The following is an 18,763-nucleotide window of genomic DNA, read 5'->3' as shown; positions in this document are numbered from 1 at the left end:
TTGAAAGGCAGTCTCACACTCACCTCAGCCACCAAGCTGTGGCAAAAGGCATCACTGGTGCCAAGATCAATATCAAAATAGTAAGGTAAAGAAAAAGGCCAAGAGGAGGCCCTAACCATTCTTTTAACGGGGAGGAGGAAGCCAGGAGTTAAGAGCATTCTGCTTTGTATCAGCAGGATCACGAAAGCATTTCTGCTGCTTGTGACTGATTTCTGTACCAATTATACATTTCTTTCTACTATGTTATTTTTAAATCATGTCTATATGTGTGTGCGTGTGACTGTGGGTACATATGCGTACATGAGTACAGGTGCCTAAGAGACTGGCAGCCTAGAACTCCCTGGAGCCAGAGCTAGCAGTGGTCATTAGCTGCCAGATGTCAGGGACCAAGCCCGAATCCTCTGAAGAGCAGTATGTGCTCTTACCTACTGGGCCATCTCTCTCTAGCCTTGAATTATTATACTTTTGATACCTAGATAATCAGATGCCTGGATTGGGGACTTGGTAGTGAGTTTCAGAAATGAATTACTCTCACTTTCTTTCTTGACGAGGACAGAATGGTGGGGGGAAGGAATTCACACCTCTATTTTTACATTCCTGGAAAAGTCTTAGAATGTAGAGGGAATAGATTTACACCCCCCCCAAATTACACCACATGCAATATATAAGACATTTCCCCTCAAAAGAAAGTTTATGTGAACATTTAGAGAAAATAAATCAAAATAGGTTTGAAAGCACCATTTTTTTTTTTTTTTTAATTTCAGGATCTCCACAGGAATTGGCCTATAACAAGCATTTGTATTTCTTAATTACAACATGAACAGACTAGTAGAAAAATCAAGCAAATAGCTGACCAAGTTAGTGAGACAGATACATCCCATTTCTAGAGAGACACTTTTACCAAGTACTTGAATACCAAAAGACGCATATAACCCTCGGAATGCAGGTAAACCCACACATATCAAGCAACTTGAGTTTCCCAAATTCTGTGCATGTTACCTGTTTCCCATGCACCAGAAAGGTGGTAATGTGAGGGGCTATAGAGGAGGAAAATTTCTGGGTGAATGCAGCCCCGTACCGCACAGCCAGCCTGGGGGCAGTGGAAAGCCATAAAAGGGAGAATAGAATAAATAAAGCTTCCAGGACTCCATTTGTTTAAATATAACAGTCAGCATTTCTAAATGGTTGCTACTTAGTGTTTTATCAAAGACATAGTATAATGCAGAAGCAAGAATTGGTTTTGCTTAGCACAAATAATACTATAGGCCCATGCAAAATACACTATCTATAAAAACATCTACTGGCTGCAAATCTTACTGTACTGAACTTACAAAGGAAATTTGACATATCTAAACTGGATGCTTATTACTTCTCCAGGCAGGAAGAGTGTATCCACCATAAAGCAGAGATGTAGCGCTACTTAGAAATGATTTTGCCCAGTCCCCTTATTTAATTGCATCAAAATGCAGAGCTGCACGTTTAGGTACACTCTCCTCACTGTGAATTTAAACATCTTTATTCATGATTCTTTCAACTTAAGTAATGAGATAATTACCTTTCATTATTTTTGCTTAGAATGAAATGGTCTTTTATGGTCTTCTAAAACAATAAAACAGATTTTCTAAACATAAGATGCAACTTAAAAGACCCTCCTCTGGATAGAGCAGCACACTGGAAACACAACCCTGCTGCCCCAGTTAGGACTCTCTAGGTTGGAACCCTGGGGAGGCTTTTATCTCCAGATAGCTTTCTTTAGTGTTGGGTGACATAGGAACACCCTTCAAAAGTCTGAAGTCAGGGTGGTGTAACTTTAGAGTTTAAAGTCAAAATGAGGCTGAGCAAAATCTATAAGAATCAACTGTTATCATTAAGGTGCTGAATATAACAATATAAAAATTAAAACATAACAAGGAAACTAATACAAACCATAGCTTTTTGCTGCCAGCTCTTCTATACACTCTCTCAATGTGATCAGACACAGTACCTAGACATAGGATAAGGAAAGTCTTCATTGAAGAAAGCTTTTAATTAAATGCACAACATATATTTACCTTCAATGAACAAAAAAACTCTTAAATATTCATTTTGTTTTAAACTGACTGGTTTAAATATGTAACCCAAATAAGAAGCATGTGTTCCCAGCACCTTTATGATTTGGTAGTGCTTTCAAAGTTCTATTGTTTTCTTAACTAATATGTAATTTAAACTTTTCAGCAAATACAAGTATTATTTTACCTTTCTACAGAAAACAGAACATAATAAAACAATTAGGCTCCTGAGTACATACATATTTTTTCAATGGGAGGTTATTAAGGCCCTGTTAAGTGTGTGGAGTTGTGATCATCTAGCATATCCCAAAAATTCACTCTTAGAACACAACTCACATGTGGTCAACATACCCCCTGGGATTCATACTTTGGCTGTGAGTCACATGTGGTCAACACCCTCCCCCTTCTCTGAATTCACTCTTTGGTCATGGCTCACATGTGGTCTGTACTCTGGACTGGTTTTGTCAGTAAGAAATAATGTGACAAAATTGAGCCCCTGAAAAGTTAGTAAGGATAAGGAAAAAAGATCTTTAAAATTTCACTTATTTTTACAGTCTTAAATTAGATTAAATATATCCAGGTTCCAAGCAAATGCTGGGCTTGGTGGTGCAGGCTGTATCCCAGCTGAGCTGGAGGACTGCAAGTACAGAGCTTGCCTGGATTGCAGAGGGGGTCAAAGGGTAGTGTGCACACCCCAGTGAGGTTGCTGCAAAGTGAAGAGTAGTAACAGGGCTAGAGATGCAGTTCAGTGCTGAGCATTTCCCTAGCATGCACAAGGAGGATATTCAAACCCCAGTACTGCAAATAAAAACAAATTTAAGAAGCAATTCTAAAGTCTTCTGGACATCCAAGTAAAAGTTGTTTATTTCTAAGCATATTAAAAGTGCTTTGAAAACATTTTTCAGTAATAAATAACTAAAAAATAAACAAAACAACTCCAAAACCTAAAAATAAACAAAAACATGTCGAATTCTTTTCATTTTAACTTATAAATGTTTTACTTTTCTTTTTTTTTTTTTACTAAAGGCTAAATGTCAATGATTGTCCTTAATTAGATTCTGTTAATCCTTAGTATTAAGACAAAAAAAAAAAAGATTTTGTTTGAAATCTTCTTTGTAATACTCGAAAATTCTGTTAACTGTTAGTGTCATGGTGGTATTTAGAACACTTCCACTTTAACCAAACTAATATGTACCGCTAAACAGTGTTTTGAGATAAGCCAAAAATTCCGATGACTAGAAATTAAACACATCTCAATATATCCTATATCATTCTGTACTATAAAATGCCAGAATCAGATCATGAACTAGAACTTAAGGATTCCTCTAGCACTGACCTAACATACAAACATGGATTCAAGGATAACTAGAGTTCCTCCTCAAAGCAGAGTGGGCACAGACACGATTAGAAATGACTTATTTTTTTATTGACCACCTTCAGAGCAAAATCCCATTAAGTGCCACATTCTGTTCCAAATGGCTACTACAAACCATGAAGAAGCCAATTTTCATAAATGTTGCTATTCAATACTTGTTCTTGAAAAATTGCAGGAAATAAAATGGGAAACAGCAATGTCAATAAGCAACTATAGGGTGCTCAGAAGTTCACAGTCATAGGCAGAATTCAGGCTCTAGGAACAGTCAGGAATAAAAGTGAGCCACTGCATGAGAGTCCCACCTGAGTCACACACTGCACTAGAGGGTGAAGGAATGCTTCCCATTCAGAGGGGTGAGAGACTTAGTGGAAGAGGAAATAACAGAACAATGGGCATATCTGATTGGCAGATTACAGAGGTCCTCCTCTTACCTTCCATTGTGATGAAGTCAGGGCCCTCTCTTTTGAGCAGTATACCCAGCAGGATGGTCTGACCAGCTAGACAATTGCAGTTCTGAAAACATCATTTGGTATAAGGAAATGAGTATCAGTAACCATGGGATTTAACTAATAACAAAATCACCCAATGCAGAGAGGAAACAGTCTGATACAGAACAGAAGAAAGATGTCATTGATACAATAAAGATGAGATGACATTACAGACCTGTTGGTCTGAGAGGTGCCTCAAAAGCAGAGGGTACACAAGTCAGCTTCTGGATATAGTAGGATTCAATGGTCAAATGTTCCAGTAAATAAAATAATTGATGGATAGATTCTACGGTGTGTACAAATATTAATGTACTATCTTGAGACTTGGCCAAGTCACTCTCATCCTGGCTTTACTCATTTATAAATGGGAGATTGATGGGGGAATGTTCTTCTGTATATGTTTCTCTTATTGGTTGATGAATAAAACACTAATTGGCTGATTGGCCAGGCAGGAAGTATAGGCAGGGCTAGGAGAATTCTGAGAAATGTAGGCAGACTGAGTCACCATGTGAGCTGGGGAAGAGAGGACTTGCTTCTCCAATATGCCAAGACCATGTGGAAATACACAGATTAATAGTAATGGGTTAATAATTAAGACAGAGTTAGCCAATAAGAAGCCCTAGCCACCAGCCAACAGTTTATAAATAATATGTGTTCATTTGGGACTGAAGGGCGGCGGGACTAGCCAGGACAAAGAAATCCCACTACAGGAGATTGTTACTGTTAGGGTATATGGAAAGGCACATGTTCTCTGTGACTGCTATGTGATATTCTTGTTTATATGGATTAATAAGAAGCTAGCTATGACTGGAAGGAAACTATCTAGTTTACATGCTCAAATCTGTGTGGCCAAACAAGACCCAGTGTTCTACCAGTAAGGCTTTATTTCTTTTTATAAGTGTGAATAATCTCAAGGGAGATTAATAAATTGCTAGAGCATTCATGTGGGCACATCAGTGTTTCCTCAGTGCAGGAGAGGAGACAAAGCACTCATTGGAGCTGAATGAACAACCAGAAGAGCCTTTAGGCCACATCATGAACTCTATGTCTTTAATGCTTTGCATAACCAACTGCAATCTAAGAGAGTCTTATCATCTTCACTCCTTCATACATCCATACTGACTCTGGCCCAATAAGACAACTTTACACAGCTTGCCCTGGTTACAGACCAGCCACTGGATTCTTCCAGAGGACACAAAGACACAGGGCCTGACTGAGAGGTCCTGTTCTGGCAGGTGTGATTACATCTCACTCACATTCAGCCTCTGCAGGATGTCATGGGTGGGTTTGTTTCTCCACTCGGTAATGGTGACATCCGGTTCCTGTCTCAGCTCAGGAGCATCTACAGTACTGCTCTGTCGTTTGACTTTTGAATGCTTGGGAAACTCTAGTTCTTCAAAGCTCTTAAACTCTGGAAGTCTGGAAATCAAAAGAAAACATTTCAGATTTCCTGCTTTCTTGATGTAATCACAAGAAATACAAAAACCAAGTAACTTAAGGGGACTTACTTTTCTGTGTCACTAATGCGTAGAAAGTCAAGTTGTTCTAGTACAGCTCCAGATATCAATGTCTGAAATGTGATGATTCAAAATGTTTACATCTGTCATACTATACTCTATGTTTGTACTTTTCTATAAGCAATGCTGGTTTACTAAATATGACCCAGAAGTGATTTCCTAAGTGAGCATTCCAAATTCAGAGATTTCCATATGAAACAAAGGAAAACAGAACACAAACATCTACAAATAGACTGTATACGTTAAACAAACAACAAGTTCAAGAGTCATATTAAATAGGAAAGCTACCACGAGATGGTCTTGGTTTTCTTTTTAATTACAAGCATTTATTTAATTATTACATTGTTGGGGATTGAGCCCAGAGTCTCCATTGATTGTTTAAACTTCCATCTTTATATGCTTTATTTTAAAGTAGGTACTAAAATATTTATTAAAACATTTATTAAAACATTTATTAAACTTTCAGAAAATGAAGTACTAAATTGTTTTTGGGAACAGCAATAGATCCTGATATTGTAATGTATTTCAGGGCCATCACCTGATGTAATAAACATCTCTCCATTTTACAGGAACATGAAGGTAATGATTATCTAAGCAATTGCTTCTCTGCATTCTGGCATGTGGCAACCCATACTTGGTCATTTTATATCCCACTATTTCTCAATTAATAGTTGGGAAAACTAAATGAGTCTAAACTCAAACACGGTTTTTGCTTGTCATCATGGTGAGTAGTATGAATGAATTTTTTTAAGCATTACTTATCACTTCTAATAATCTAGAGAACTGTCAGAAAATAAGCTGTAAGTTATTATTATTTTTAAATTAAATATCCCTATTAGGATTATCTTACAAATATCATTTTATTCCAGTTTTCTTCGAATATGAAGAAGCTGTGGGTAGGAGATAATGCTTTTGGTGGCAAATGAACCCATCATTTCTCTAGTGGAACCCATGAAAGAGGAACATCCACAAACATGCACTTATAGATGCAGGGAGGACACACAACACAGGCACACCATTCTTCCCTGTAAAGCATGGACAAGAAAGCCAAATGTGCAACCCTTGCCTACATTTCAACATTGCCCAACTATAAGCAGACTGCTCTTAGATTATGAACTTTCTGAGGGCAGGGTCTTTCTTTGGATTTATTGAATGGTGTTTCCCAGCACATGAGTGCACATCTATATGATTTTTGGCAAAGTAATTTGTTAGACAAATACTTATTGATCATATGCAAGCATTATATTAGGTGCTAAGGGTTAGCATGAAAAAATATATGAAATATTTACTCCCTTGAAGGTGACTGTGGTGGTTTGAAAGAAAATGGCCTCCAAGGGAGTGGCACTATTAGGAGGTGTGGCCTTGTTGGTGGAAGTGTGTCACTGTGGGAGCGGGCTTTGAGGTCTCTTTTGCTGGAGCTTCCCTCAGTATGATTGTCAGTCAACTTCCCACTGCCTACAAGATGTAGTACTCTCTGCCCCAGCACCACATCTGCCTGCACGCTGCCATGCTCCTCATCATGATGAACCTCTGAAGCTGTAATCAAATCACCTGATTAAATGTTTTCTTTGTAAGAAATGCCATGGTCATGGTGTCTCTTCACAGCAATAAAAACCAGAACTAAGACACTGACCTTATAAATGTGTGTATAAGATGGAAGCTATAAACTTCGTAGATATCAGATGATGTAATTGCAAGAAAGAAAAATAAATGCTAAATATAAATAAGAACAGTAGGGGGAAGAGATACTAGGGCAGAGGAATTTGAGGAGTCAGATTAGAAAATTTCTCTAACAAGATAATATGTAAATTAAATAATGGGAGGAGGACTATAGTGAGTGCTCAGGCTGGAGGAGGACTACAGTCAGTGCTCAGGCTGGAGGAGGACTACAGTCAGTGCTCAGGCTGGAGGAGGACTACAGTCAGTGTTCAGGCTGGAGGAGGATTATAGTCAGTGCTCAGGCTGGAGGAGGACTACAGTCAATGCTCAGGCTGGAGGAGGACTACAGTCAGTGCTCAGGCTGGAGAAGGACTACAGTCAGTGCTCAGGCTGGAGGAGGACTACAGTCAGTGCTCAGGCTGGAGGAGGACTACAGTCAGTGCTCAGGCTGGAGGAGGATTATAGTCAGTGCTCAGGCTGGAGGAGGACTACAGTCAATGCTCAGGCTGGAGGAGGACTACAGTCAGTGCTCAGGCTATCAAGTACAAAGGTTCCAGGGCAGGAGAATGCATGGTGAATTTTGGAAGCAATAAAGAAGACATTGGGTGTGGCTGACATACGGTGGCTGGGAAGTTGGTAGAAAGCCAGGCCCATGATGCAGGTGCAGGACGTACAGCTCACACAGACCATCTTTGGGACTCCAGTTTAGTTGTGAGAGAAAAAAGTCACTGGAGGTTTACAATCCATGTGGCTGCCAGTGACAAGTGAGTTTGACAAAGCTGATTCTCTATAGTAGAATTCAGGAGATGACAGGAAAATTTAGTGAGGGACAATGGTAGCCTAGATCATGTCAGTGCTAGGGGAAGTAAGTTAGAATCTGGATACACTAAAAAGGTACAGACAACAGGGTTTAATAAGTGATTATCATGAAGGGTATGAAAAACAGTCAAAATTACTAAATTCTTAAAGCTAATAACAATATTGAAAGCACAAAAATGAGACTTTTATTTAACGTTTTATATTTATATAGCCTACTTACCCTTATTGGCTATTTATGTCCATAAAGTCAATGTTTATCTTAAGTTAACTGGCTCATGCCAAATCCTATTAATACTCTATAGATTTCAATTTAAAACACCACTGGTAGTAGAGGATATTAAATTAGGTAAAAATACTTAATTTTTCTGGGAGAGGATGTATAAAAGGAGGCAGCAATACTCTGGGCGGGGAACAATAGGTGCTTCTGTTCAGGAATTGTGTGGGCAATGCTATGATGCTTGAATGGAACAATGACTTCTCCTGGTTGGATGTTACAGTTCAGTAAGCAAAAGAGCACATGGCCAAAATGCCTGTAAAACCCCAAGGTTATAAGCAAGTCACTTGTCCACTTCTGAACTGGTTTCCTCAAATACCAAACTGAAGTTAAGGCACCAAAGTCTAAAATTCTGTGTGGATAACAGCCACTCAAGCAGCTGACTGGTACAGCTGGATAAACAAGATGATGACAGCAGAGCAGGAAGGCAAGCACAGAACTTGTGAACATTGAGAAAGAAACATGGCTGCCCTGAGATTAGCTGTCCAGAACCAGAAACAAGCTGAGGTTTAGAAGGCTACCTGTAGTCGATCAACATGAACTTTGACTCCTCCAATTACTCCCTTTTTAAAGGCTGCCAGCATGTCTAATATGGGGTTGAATCTGCTACCTCTAGAAGGAAGCAAATAAACAAAACAAGCTTGTTAACAACAGAATGGGAAATTAACAATCAAATATTTGCTATATATGCGAAAGCGCTTGTAACATGCTAAGAATACAAACATACCAGGAAGCTCTGTATTTAAATGTTCTATGTTAACAGCTATAAGGCAAGTGAAGCTTACTTTCTAAAAATCTATGTATGTTACTTTTAGTTATGTGATATGCCTCTGTGTGTGGGTGTGTGCGTGTGCATGCAGTACCCATAGAAGCCAGAAGAGAGTGTGAGATTCTCTGAAACTGGACTCACAGGTTATTGAGAACCATCTGGCAAAAATGCAGGGACCTGAACTCAGGCCCCTGCAAGAAATGTATAGGCTTTTAAGTGCTGAGCCATTTCTTTGGCCCCACCTTACTTTTCCAACCTACCTTATGTTGTCTTCCCGGATGAGAACAAGGAAAAGTGGGCGTCCATGCATTTTCCAGTATTGCTTAATGAACTGTAGCGCATTCTATCAAAAAATTATATGGAGGTAGGATGTCATAGAGGAATGTCTGAAGTTGCCTCATTAACCGAGAGGCAAAGCACCCATGATACTTGTTACAGTGATAATCAAACCCTGGATAATTTAGGCTACTCAGAAGTTTAGAATCATTTTCATTTTAAATTTTGCTCTATGTCTTGAGGCTCTGACTTATTCATGCCTTTCTTTACCCATTCCCTTCATGTTTTTTTCTCTCCTTAAAAAAGTACAGTTCATGAATGAATGGAGAAAAAGTGATCCCCATGTTCTGTCATTCAAAAGAACTTCACGACCTTTCAATGTGGATTTAGTATCAGGAGGCGAAGGACACAGATCTTTGGAAACCATCAGTTACATGTTAGGAGTGCTTTGAATAAACATGTTTTCTCATCAGCATCACGTAACTTTTCACCACGTACTCAGGACTTTTTGAGTATCTTACATTAATTCATCAATTCCTCAGAACAGCCCTTTTGTTATCTGATTATACAGATGAAACAAGAGGTGCACAGGTGCTAAGTAACTTGCCCAAGAACACACATCTGGTTAATGAGAGTCAAGAATTTAACAGATGCAGTCTGGTCCAGATGTTGTGACTATGATTCTATAGCTCTCTGTAGAGTGGAGCAGATCATAACCCATATAATTATGGGTTAGTTGAAGTCCTACTGAATAGTCTTCACAAATAAAATTATTCTGCTAGTACAATTTTTGCTCAAAAAGAGACGAACGATTAGTATCTTAGAAGTACAGTTTCAAACTGTATCTTTTCCATTTCTAGAAAAGTGTCATTTTAGTTTAGCATGATGAGAATCCCAAACTCTGCCAGGGTGCTGCTTTACTCGGTGTCAGTCAGGAACTCTCCATTTTGTAACACCTGACACAAATCAGTGTGAACAAAAGCATCTCTTTTCACAGCTACCTTTATGTCATCTATCAGCAGCAGAACGTCCTGAGACATGTAAAAGTCACTCAGGTCAAAGATGATGGGGTAACAAACCACTGTCTTTCCTAGGATGCGATAGATCTGCAAGGGGAAATAAAAGCAAATAGATACAAAACACAAAGGTGTAGGATCCTAAGTCTCAATAACAATAATACTGATCCTTATTTCTGAATAGACAAAGTAATAGCTTACAAAATCCATAAATAATAATCTTAAAGATTCGTTTATGTTTGAGTCAGTATGATGGTAAACTTGAAGTAGAACATTTCTAATATGTTGAAAAACCCTATGATTGAGTAAATATTATTATGTTTTACAAAGCTTAGCAATGACATGTTCATTTATTCCCAGAAAGCTTCAGTAATACGACACTAAATAAGTAAGATTTATGTGTAGAAAATAATAATTCAAATAGCTGCCTCAAGCACATAATGAAATATGGCAAGGGATGGCCAGAGGCCAAGCATGACTTGAGCATGAAGAATTACTACCCAAAGCTACTCCACAAGGAAGATGCACTCACCTTTGATGTACCAAGACAGCCAATGGGCCTATCGGGTCTTCCAGACAGTCCTAGCTTTTCATTGATACCCAAATGGAAATAAGCCTATAAGACACAGGTCACTAGGCTTATTAATGATATTTTTAGAGAAAAAGATGCTGCAGAAGCTCAATCTAGGATCAACAAACTAGTCAAAGAATGGTGGATTTGGGGCAACTGAGTTTTCAAGAGTAAAACTCTCCAGATTCATTTAGCAACACTCTAAACTGAGGCACTGTTGTCGGGTTGGTGGACATCTACAATCTGCATGGTTTGGGTTCATAAGACAACTCATAAGAGACAGATGCTTCATTTGTCATTACAAAAAAATTCATCCACTTAAAGTTAAAAAAAATCAGTGCTACATATCATCCATAGAGTTTCTACTTTCAATATATTTTGTTAAAATGGGATCATTTTTACTGACTTGTTTTCTGATAACATGAATTTCAAAGTACTCCAACCGGAAATGCTGGTCTTGTTTATTTTCAGACCTTATGCAACAATGGTTTGATTCTGGTATATTTTGAAAGGGGTATGTAAATTATTGCAGAACCTGAAGAAGCATTAAGGGATTCTTAAAGGACACAGGTTAAACGTATATCCACAATGTATGCATGGATCCATGGGTACACATTACATAAATGGTTCCAATGATTTTTAATCCTCTCGATGTCCCAGTTATTGGGCTTATTATGGCAATGCTACAGATGACGCTAAGAGAGAAACACGAGAGGATAGGAAGGGTCACAGTACAACAGCAATGGCTGGAATTGTTGCGAGTTAAACACATCCAACCAGGAAGCCCCTCCACTCCCTGATGAAATTAGTTCTCCATTTTTTGTTATTTCAAAAATATTTGAATGGTATGAAATTGAATCCATAAATAATTTCTTAGACTTGCTTGGCCAAAGAAACTGTACTTTCTTTTTGAAATGTAATACCTGGCTTTTCACCCTCTAGAAGTGTATATCAATTTACATGGGTCTTTTATGTCAGTCTTTTTTGTTGAAATGATATTTCATTTTACTTTCACACTACTGTATTAAAATATCTTGGGTCATTTTCTCAGTGTATACGAATGCTCTCTATTTTTCATTTGTTTCCCCTTTTATCAGTGAGATAGAGGGCTTTACCCTTTGAAGTAAATATTTATCTAGTTTTCAATGCTATAAAATCTGAGGACAAGATAGTAGGGGAAGCATCAGTGCTGCTTCAGTATTAATACATTTTTCAACGAGGAAATTTCACAACCAGCTGTTATGTTACCAGGTTTTTATGCTTTATACACTGAAATCTGCAACTCATCTGTAAACAGCTTGTTTGAGCTGGTATCCTAAATATGGCCTTCCCATCTCCATAGGCTATAAAATATCCCTCTATTTTGTCTTCTAAGTGATTTTATTTTTAAATCACTTTGAAATACTTAAACAGGATCGGCAAGACAGCTCAACAGGGAAGGCAACTGCCTCTAACCCTAAGGGCCAGAAATTGATGTTCTGGGACCCACATGGCAGAAGGAGAGAACTGAAAGCTACAAGTTGTCCTGTGACCACCACATGTGTGCTGTGGAATGTAAAATAAATAAATAAATAAAGTGCAGTTAAAATTTAGGGTACTTAAAATTTCGATCTTCCTAAGAATGAATTTGTTTTTCCATTTGATGACATAAAAAATCCCTAAATTTTTCTAAATGGATAATCACAGTTCTCCTATACAGTATGATTGTGATTCAAACTGTTTTCAAATAATATCATCACATACAAAATTGTTGTTGTCTGCTCTTATGTCACTGAACTCTTGTGTTGATTTCTCCTTTGGAATGGTGCACTCCTGAGAAGAGTTTTCCCTGAATGGCACTGTGCCTGGAGCATGGCTGGTACCCAGGAAATACTTGACAGATCAACGGGTGAGCAAACTATTGTGAATGTCCTCCTAAGTAGCGTATTGTATGAACAGCAGAGGCTTTAAACAGCTGCTCAGAAGAAACACCCAGCAGCACCATACTGCACAGCTGCACAGAGACTGTACCACATGACACTGGACTTGACACTTTTCCACAAATATTTCTACATTTTCTGAAATAACTATATAACTAAATTATGCTATATTTCTTTTGCTAAGTAATAAAAGCAATCAATCATGCACAAGTAAAAATCAGTCTACTTAGGCTGGACTGCTATTCATTTTTATAGTAAAAAGATTCTCCTTTTTTCCCTGAACTATGACAACTGAGTAGGCAGTGCATGGTAATGCTGCCTCCAGGTATACACCCACATACCTAGTGTGCTGAAACACACAGAAATCCTCAAATCACCCAGAAATACAGACATGCTTCAGACCACGTTTGTACTGTATTCAGACTACCATGACGCACATCTCACCACATTATAAGATTTTAAACACAGAAGGCAAAAGCCCTGCTTCCAGTTGTCTGTCCTTATGTCCTTTGTGTGCTGAAATAGGGTGCAGCTTCTCAGAGGAAAAGGAGCAATGGTTGGCATCAGATTATGTGCATCCAATTCAAATTAGCAAGAAGACTTTTTTCTTTTAAAAGACAGCCTTATAATGGGCAGCATTATATATGTATATGTATATGTATATGAATATGTATATATGTGTATGTGTCTGTCTGTATATACACACACATATATGTATGTATATAAGCTAAACAACATATCTTAGGGAAGCAAGCCCACATAGCAGCTGGTTTGGAAGACAGGTTGTAGCTACAACCAACAAATATTCTTCCCCTTGACACAAGCACAGGGAAGCTGGGTTCTTGGTCACAAGAACAGAAGCCATATCCTACCACCAAAGTATAAACCACTTGCTAACACCATTTTAAAACAATAAAATGTAAATCAGGACATGCTTCAGATATTGTATAATAGAATGTTTTCTATTGCTTCTGTGATGCCATAGCACTTTGTACAAATACCGACTGTAGCTGTTATCACAGTGAACTATAATTAATTATTTTTTTTTTTTATTTACTGTCACACATACCACTATACTCAGAGGTCATTTAAGTGACAATCAGTGTTTTGCATATTCTACTTATTTGCTGATGAATGGATAAATGCCACATTCAAGTGATTTTTCCCCCCATCTATGCTGACTGTCCTTTTACATATGAATTGCATGTCATCTGGTAGAAAATTATCTTCCTACCATTAAAAATGTGCTCATATTAAATAGACTTGAATGCGATTTGGGTTAATTTGATTTGAGGCTATACTTACCAAGAACTAACCTTCCTTTCTATTCTCTAGCACTGTCAGTGAGAGACCAACACATGTCTCAGCTGAAACAGCCAGTGCCTAGCTGTACAAGCACCCCAAAACATGGGTACCTCAGTACCCATCTTCAGACTAGTTCTCAAAGTCAACTTCTAATCTCACCCCAAATAGGCATGTAATTACATCCGATCCACACATTACCATTTAATTTCTTTAGACTCAACAAACCAAACATAAAGGAGTTATTTCACCTTCCAAAAAGTAAAATGGGAAAAAACAGGCAGTAGCTATAAAAAATATTTAAAACTGAGGTTTAAGATGATATGTGGGAAAATAAAAGTACAAATGATTTTATACATGACAACTAAAACTGAGAGTGATTTGTTATTTAATATGCTTAGCCAAGTCTATTAATTGATTTTAACAGGAAAAGAAATCAACAAGACCCATGAATATAATGTACAAACACACACAATGAAGGATTTTGTTCACTTTGTTTTTTAAGTTAAAACACGATAAAGTGGACTTGTTAACTTAATTATCAACTTTAAGATAGCGCTCTTCTCTCAGGATTTAAATTTAACTATGCATCTTGACTTTGAATTAAGTCCAATAACTTTGTTTCAATACCTCTGCACAAGGGAGAAAGCAAAGTGACAGAATTACTTACTTTTACAAGCTCCTGCTGGGGCCATATCTGAATAGGCTCCACCTGCTGAGGTGTTTGAGTTTGAATTCCATATGTATTGAGAAAAACCTGAAGGCTAAATAGAGAACAGAGAGATGAGGTGGAGATGGAGGAAGAGAGCTATTTTTAGACACTGCATTTATAGTTCAGGAAATGTGAATGAAGGAGGTAAAAGGGAACAGACAATGCTACCTTAGAACATATGGTAAATGTGTTACTATTTCCTATATACCATGTACACTGGAATCTGCAGGCTTCCATGGCTTCTTCCCCAAAGTATCAGGAGCTTTGGGGGTGGGGGCAGTCAGAAAGGTAGGCAATGATTTTGGTAATCTCTATAATGTGTGGGTACTAATTTCTCATATTCACATTTATGTTTAAACATGAAAAGTATGTTGTATGACACTTAAGGTCACACTGATGACATGCTTGAAACTGCCAAGGTTTATTTCTACTGTCATCCTCAAATTGATAAACGTAAGCCAATCATCCCCTCCCTTTCCCACAGAAGAATGTTGCATCTCATACCGTTGGCTTTCTGCCACAAGTGCTACATGAACCACCAAGTCGTTTTCCAGTGGACCCTGGAAGGCATAAAAAGAGGAAGGAGAAACATTGAAAAAGATTTGGCTATGGCCAGCTATAATGAGAATCAAGGACGATATTAACTATCTCTAAGCAGTTCATTAGAGTGATGGACACCAGCTGGATCTAAGAAGTGCCTTTCTTTTCTTGCCCATCAGTGTCTACTAATCAATTTGATGGTGTAGACAGTGTAAGAGAACACCAGGAAGGAAAGTCATAAATTTCATCACTACTAGAGAGGCTCATTTGTCAGGGCTTTTTTGAATGATGCATAAGAGTAGTTTGGGGACTGAGAGTAATTTTCCATCATTTAACTCTGAAGGGAAGAGGAGGAACTAAAAATAAAAAGTTCAATTTATGTATTCTCCATAAAAAATGACTAACTTAAAACTGTTCATTTGACATCTTAACCATATCTAAGGTTATTCCCTTTGCCGTTAGCCAATTTTCTATTGGCACTTTATATATATGTATACATACATATATATAAAATTACATAAATATACATATATATGTAAAATTGCCTTTTCTCTAATATATAGTTCCTACATATTTGTCTATATAATTAGTATTATGTTCATTAAATATTAGCTGTTGGATTAAATAGTTCTAATCAAAGATAGTATTGGGTATTTGCTACTCTTGTGGGAAGAGTCACTAAGATATATATATATATATATTATATTATATATATATATAAAATTAACATATATGCTAAAATGAACCCAGCTTCAAGCCTGTATAAATTACCCATATTAGGGAGCTCTGAAAGTACTGATCAACTATAACCCCTTCCCAGGAACAAACCCAGCAGCCCCAATAGTATGCTATAAAACATTTGATTTGTCCACAGTATGTTGTAAAACCTTTGATTTACTGTAGGTTTCCGTCTGCAGGCAAGAAACACTGGAATACTTATTTATATTAGCAATAAATATCATAAAATCAATTGGAGAATTCCCAGAATCACCATGAAAATGCCATTACAGGCATACTGTCATATGATTTAAGAAAATTTTAAGAAGATTGCAAATGTGCTCTGACAACTTCCTTATCAGAAGGTAAGGGTAATTAGTACTTCCTGAGTGACAGTTTCTCTAATAATATATTTTCAACTTCTAAGGTTCCTCTTCCTCCCCTTCCCCTCTCACCAGCCCTGTGGAACCACTATTCTCCCTTTCCCATCATCTATTCACTGACCAAGTACATATCAATACACAAGGCTCCACATTCTACCACATTTCAGCTAAATATAGCTGTGTCTCTCCCTGGGGCGCTCAAAGCCCAATGGAGAGATGGAGAACTGCAAACTGTGATGTATGTCCATGATAACACAAAATCTTCCATAGCATTTTATTAGGGTATATCATACAGACAAACCTTCCTGAAGGACTGCTTACTTTAATACACACTTGGGTGGTTTCTAATTTTGTTGCTTCTGCAGAAGATGTGTCTTTACTTCAGAGAACTAAGGCTTTGGGAGAGAACAAAGTGCTTCACATACTCAACATACAGAACACTCAAAAAGGGCACTGCTGCTACCGCTGTTCTCAGTTACTTTTGCACCCACTGTAGGACAGCTGATCCTCTTTGGTGAGTTAAAACTATGCCACCCTGGATCCATGATTCTAAGACACGTAGATCAGCAATTATCATGTATGTGAATATGATGGCTAGAATTTCAGGTATCTCAAAAGATTACTCCCATCTTCCTTAATATCAATGTCTGTTCTCCTTTACCCCTCAAATTCAGTGGGACTGAATTTGAAGTCCTGAAGTGGGACTTTAAGCAAAGGTAGGCCCTCACTAGACACAGGGGCTGCCAGTTCAGGGACTTGAGGCCTGTGGCTTCCAGCACTGTGAGAACCCATTGTTTATAAGTTGCCCAGTCCATGGTGTTCTGTTTCAGCAGCCAAGCAGACTAAGACACTTTTCATCTTTCCCTTCTCAAACTTGAAAATAACCCCTTCTGTTGCCGCCTGTGCAATTCTCCCTCTGCTCTGCCGTCTGGGGCGGATGACCCACATACTGACCCACATACTGAGGTACTGCGGGATCTGTGAGCATGCATTCCACTCCGTTCCATTCTCTACAAGCCCCATTCAGCTTGCTGTTTGGTCCCAGTTCCCACACCTTACTTGTTTTGTGGACGTTCTTCCTAGGTTCTTTCCAAAGTCAGTTTTAAAACTTGACTCTTTATTAACTTGACCCTCATTCCAAATAGACTTTTATTACAACTGCGTAATTGGTCACTGTCTCTCAGTGCCCCAGAGTCAGTCATCTTTGATATTTTACCCTTTACATGCAACTTCTACAGCAGTTTTCTGAAGTGAAAAATAACACCACTAGCACTTAAACACACCACTTTGTGTATGAGAACCATTTAAGTGCTGAACAAACTCCCATTCCTACCTTAAAGATAAGAAAACAGTGAGGCCTAGAAACCTTAGCCAACTTATACCCAACACAAAGCTAGTGAACATCAAAGCTAGGATGGGGGCCAGGCAGTCTGGCCCCAGAATCTGGGCCCCTAACCACTCATTTGCCCCACCTTTACAACACCACTGAAAGGGCAAGTGTGGAGACAAAGGAATCAATCCCATAGAATCCCATCTTGTCACCTTCAGTCACCATCTTGGTCATCTAACAATGACCTTAAGCTAACCCTGACAAAACAGATGTATTACATCCCAACTTTAATTCCACATATTCTCAAAGCATTGTTTATTCATAGAAAGCTCACACTATGAACTCTCGCTCTGCTCAAAAAAAGGTTCTTTTTCTCTCCCCCCCCTTTTAAGCCCCATGATAAATAATAACTCAAAAAAATTGTCATCACATACGAAGTATCAGGATGTTATAATAAATTACTCATCTAAATGCATCTATTAGATTTGTTATTGTGATTCCCATTTACTAACGAGAAAACTGAGGCTCTGAGTGTCTCTGAGTGTTTTAAAACACTTAGGGTATAGCTCAGAGGCAGAGCACTGTCTCCAATACACGAGGCCCCTGTGTTTGATTCCAGACCCACAAAAACAACAACATTTACACTACAAAATCAGTCAGAGCCCAGCACTGGTGGTGCACGCCTTTAGTCCCAGCACTTGAGATGCAGAGGCAGGGGGATCTCTGTGAGTTCAAGGCCAGCTTGGTCTACAGTGCTACTTCCAGGACAGGCTCCAAAGCAATACAGAGAAACCCTGTATTGAAAAACCAAAAACCAAAAACAAAATAATAATAATAAATCAAGGTCAGTAAGGCTGGGATTAAACCAGTGTAGTCTATGTCTTCCGTCATTACAGTGTGATATATGCCTTGCTAATGTGCTGCTCACTCAACAATAAGTCCCGCTAGCTAGTGCTGCCTGTCCCTGCTCACCACCACTCAGCTCTGCCAGTCCCCTTTCACCCCCACTTGCTCTGCCTGCCCCCCCTCACCCTCACATACCATCTCC

At 38.4% G+C, this 18,763-nt stretch overlaps 1 protein-coding gene across 5 annotated transcripts in view; it reads right to left on the bottom strand.

Annotated features, from left to right (window-relative positions):
- Positions 1–18,763, bottom strand: part of Phkb (phosphorylase kinase regulatory subunit beta) — a 173,321-nt gene that overhangs the window by 34,576 nt on the left and 119,982 nt on the right. For 4 of the 5 annotated variants that reach the window (XM_051195042.1, XM_051195046.1, XM_051195045.1 and 1 more), the window contains 10 exons: positions 15,250–15,305; positions 14,704–14,797; positions 10,774–10,857; positions 10,227–10,331; positions 9,210–9,292; positions 8,702–8,792; positions 5,420–5,481; positions 5,168–5,330; positions 3,855–3,936; positions 1,927–1,984 (listed from right to left, as the gene is read on the bottom strand). In XM_051195042.1, coding sequence (XP_051050999.1) covers positions 1,927–1,984; positions 3,855–3,936; positions 5,168–5,330; positions 5,420–5,481; positions 8,702–8,792; positions 9,210–9,292; positions 10,227–10,331; positions 10,774–10,857; positions 14,704–14,797; positions 15,250–15,305 — 878 coding nt within the window. Of the gene's footprint in view, positions 1–999; positions 1,091–1,926; positions 1,985–3,854; positions 3,937–5,167; positions 5,331–5,419; positions 5,482–8,701; positions 8,793–9,209; positions 9,293–10,226; positions 10,332–10,773; positions 10,858–14,703; positions 14,798–15,249; positions 15,306–18,763 lie in introns of all 5 variants that reach the window. The other variant, XM_051195043.1, reaches the window with a different exon arrangement.

This window comes from Phodopus roborovskii, unplaced genomic scaffold, assembly GCF_943737965.1.
Source record: "Phodopus roborovskii unplaced genomic scaffold, PHOROB, whole genome shotgun sequence".
NCBI lineage: Eukaryota > Metazoa > Chordata > Mammalia > Rodentia > Cricetidae > Phodopus > Phodopus roborovskii.
The sequence above is the reverse complement of the archived record's forward strand: the minus strand, read 5'-3'. Positions and strand labels throughout refer to the sequence as shown.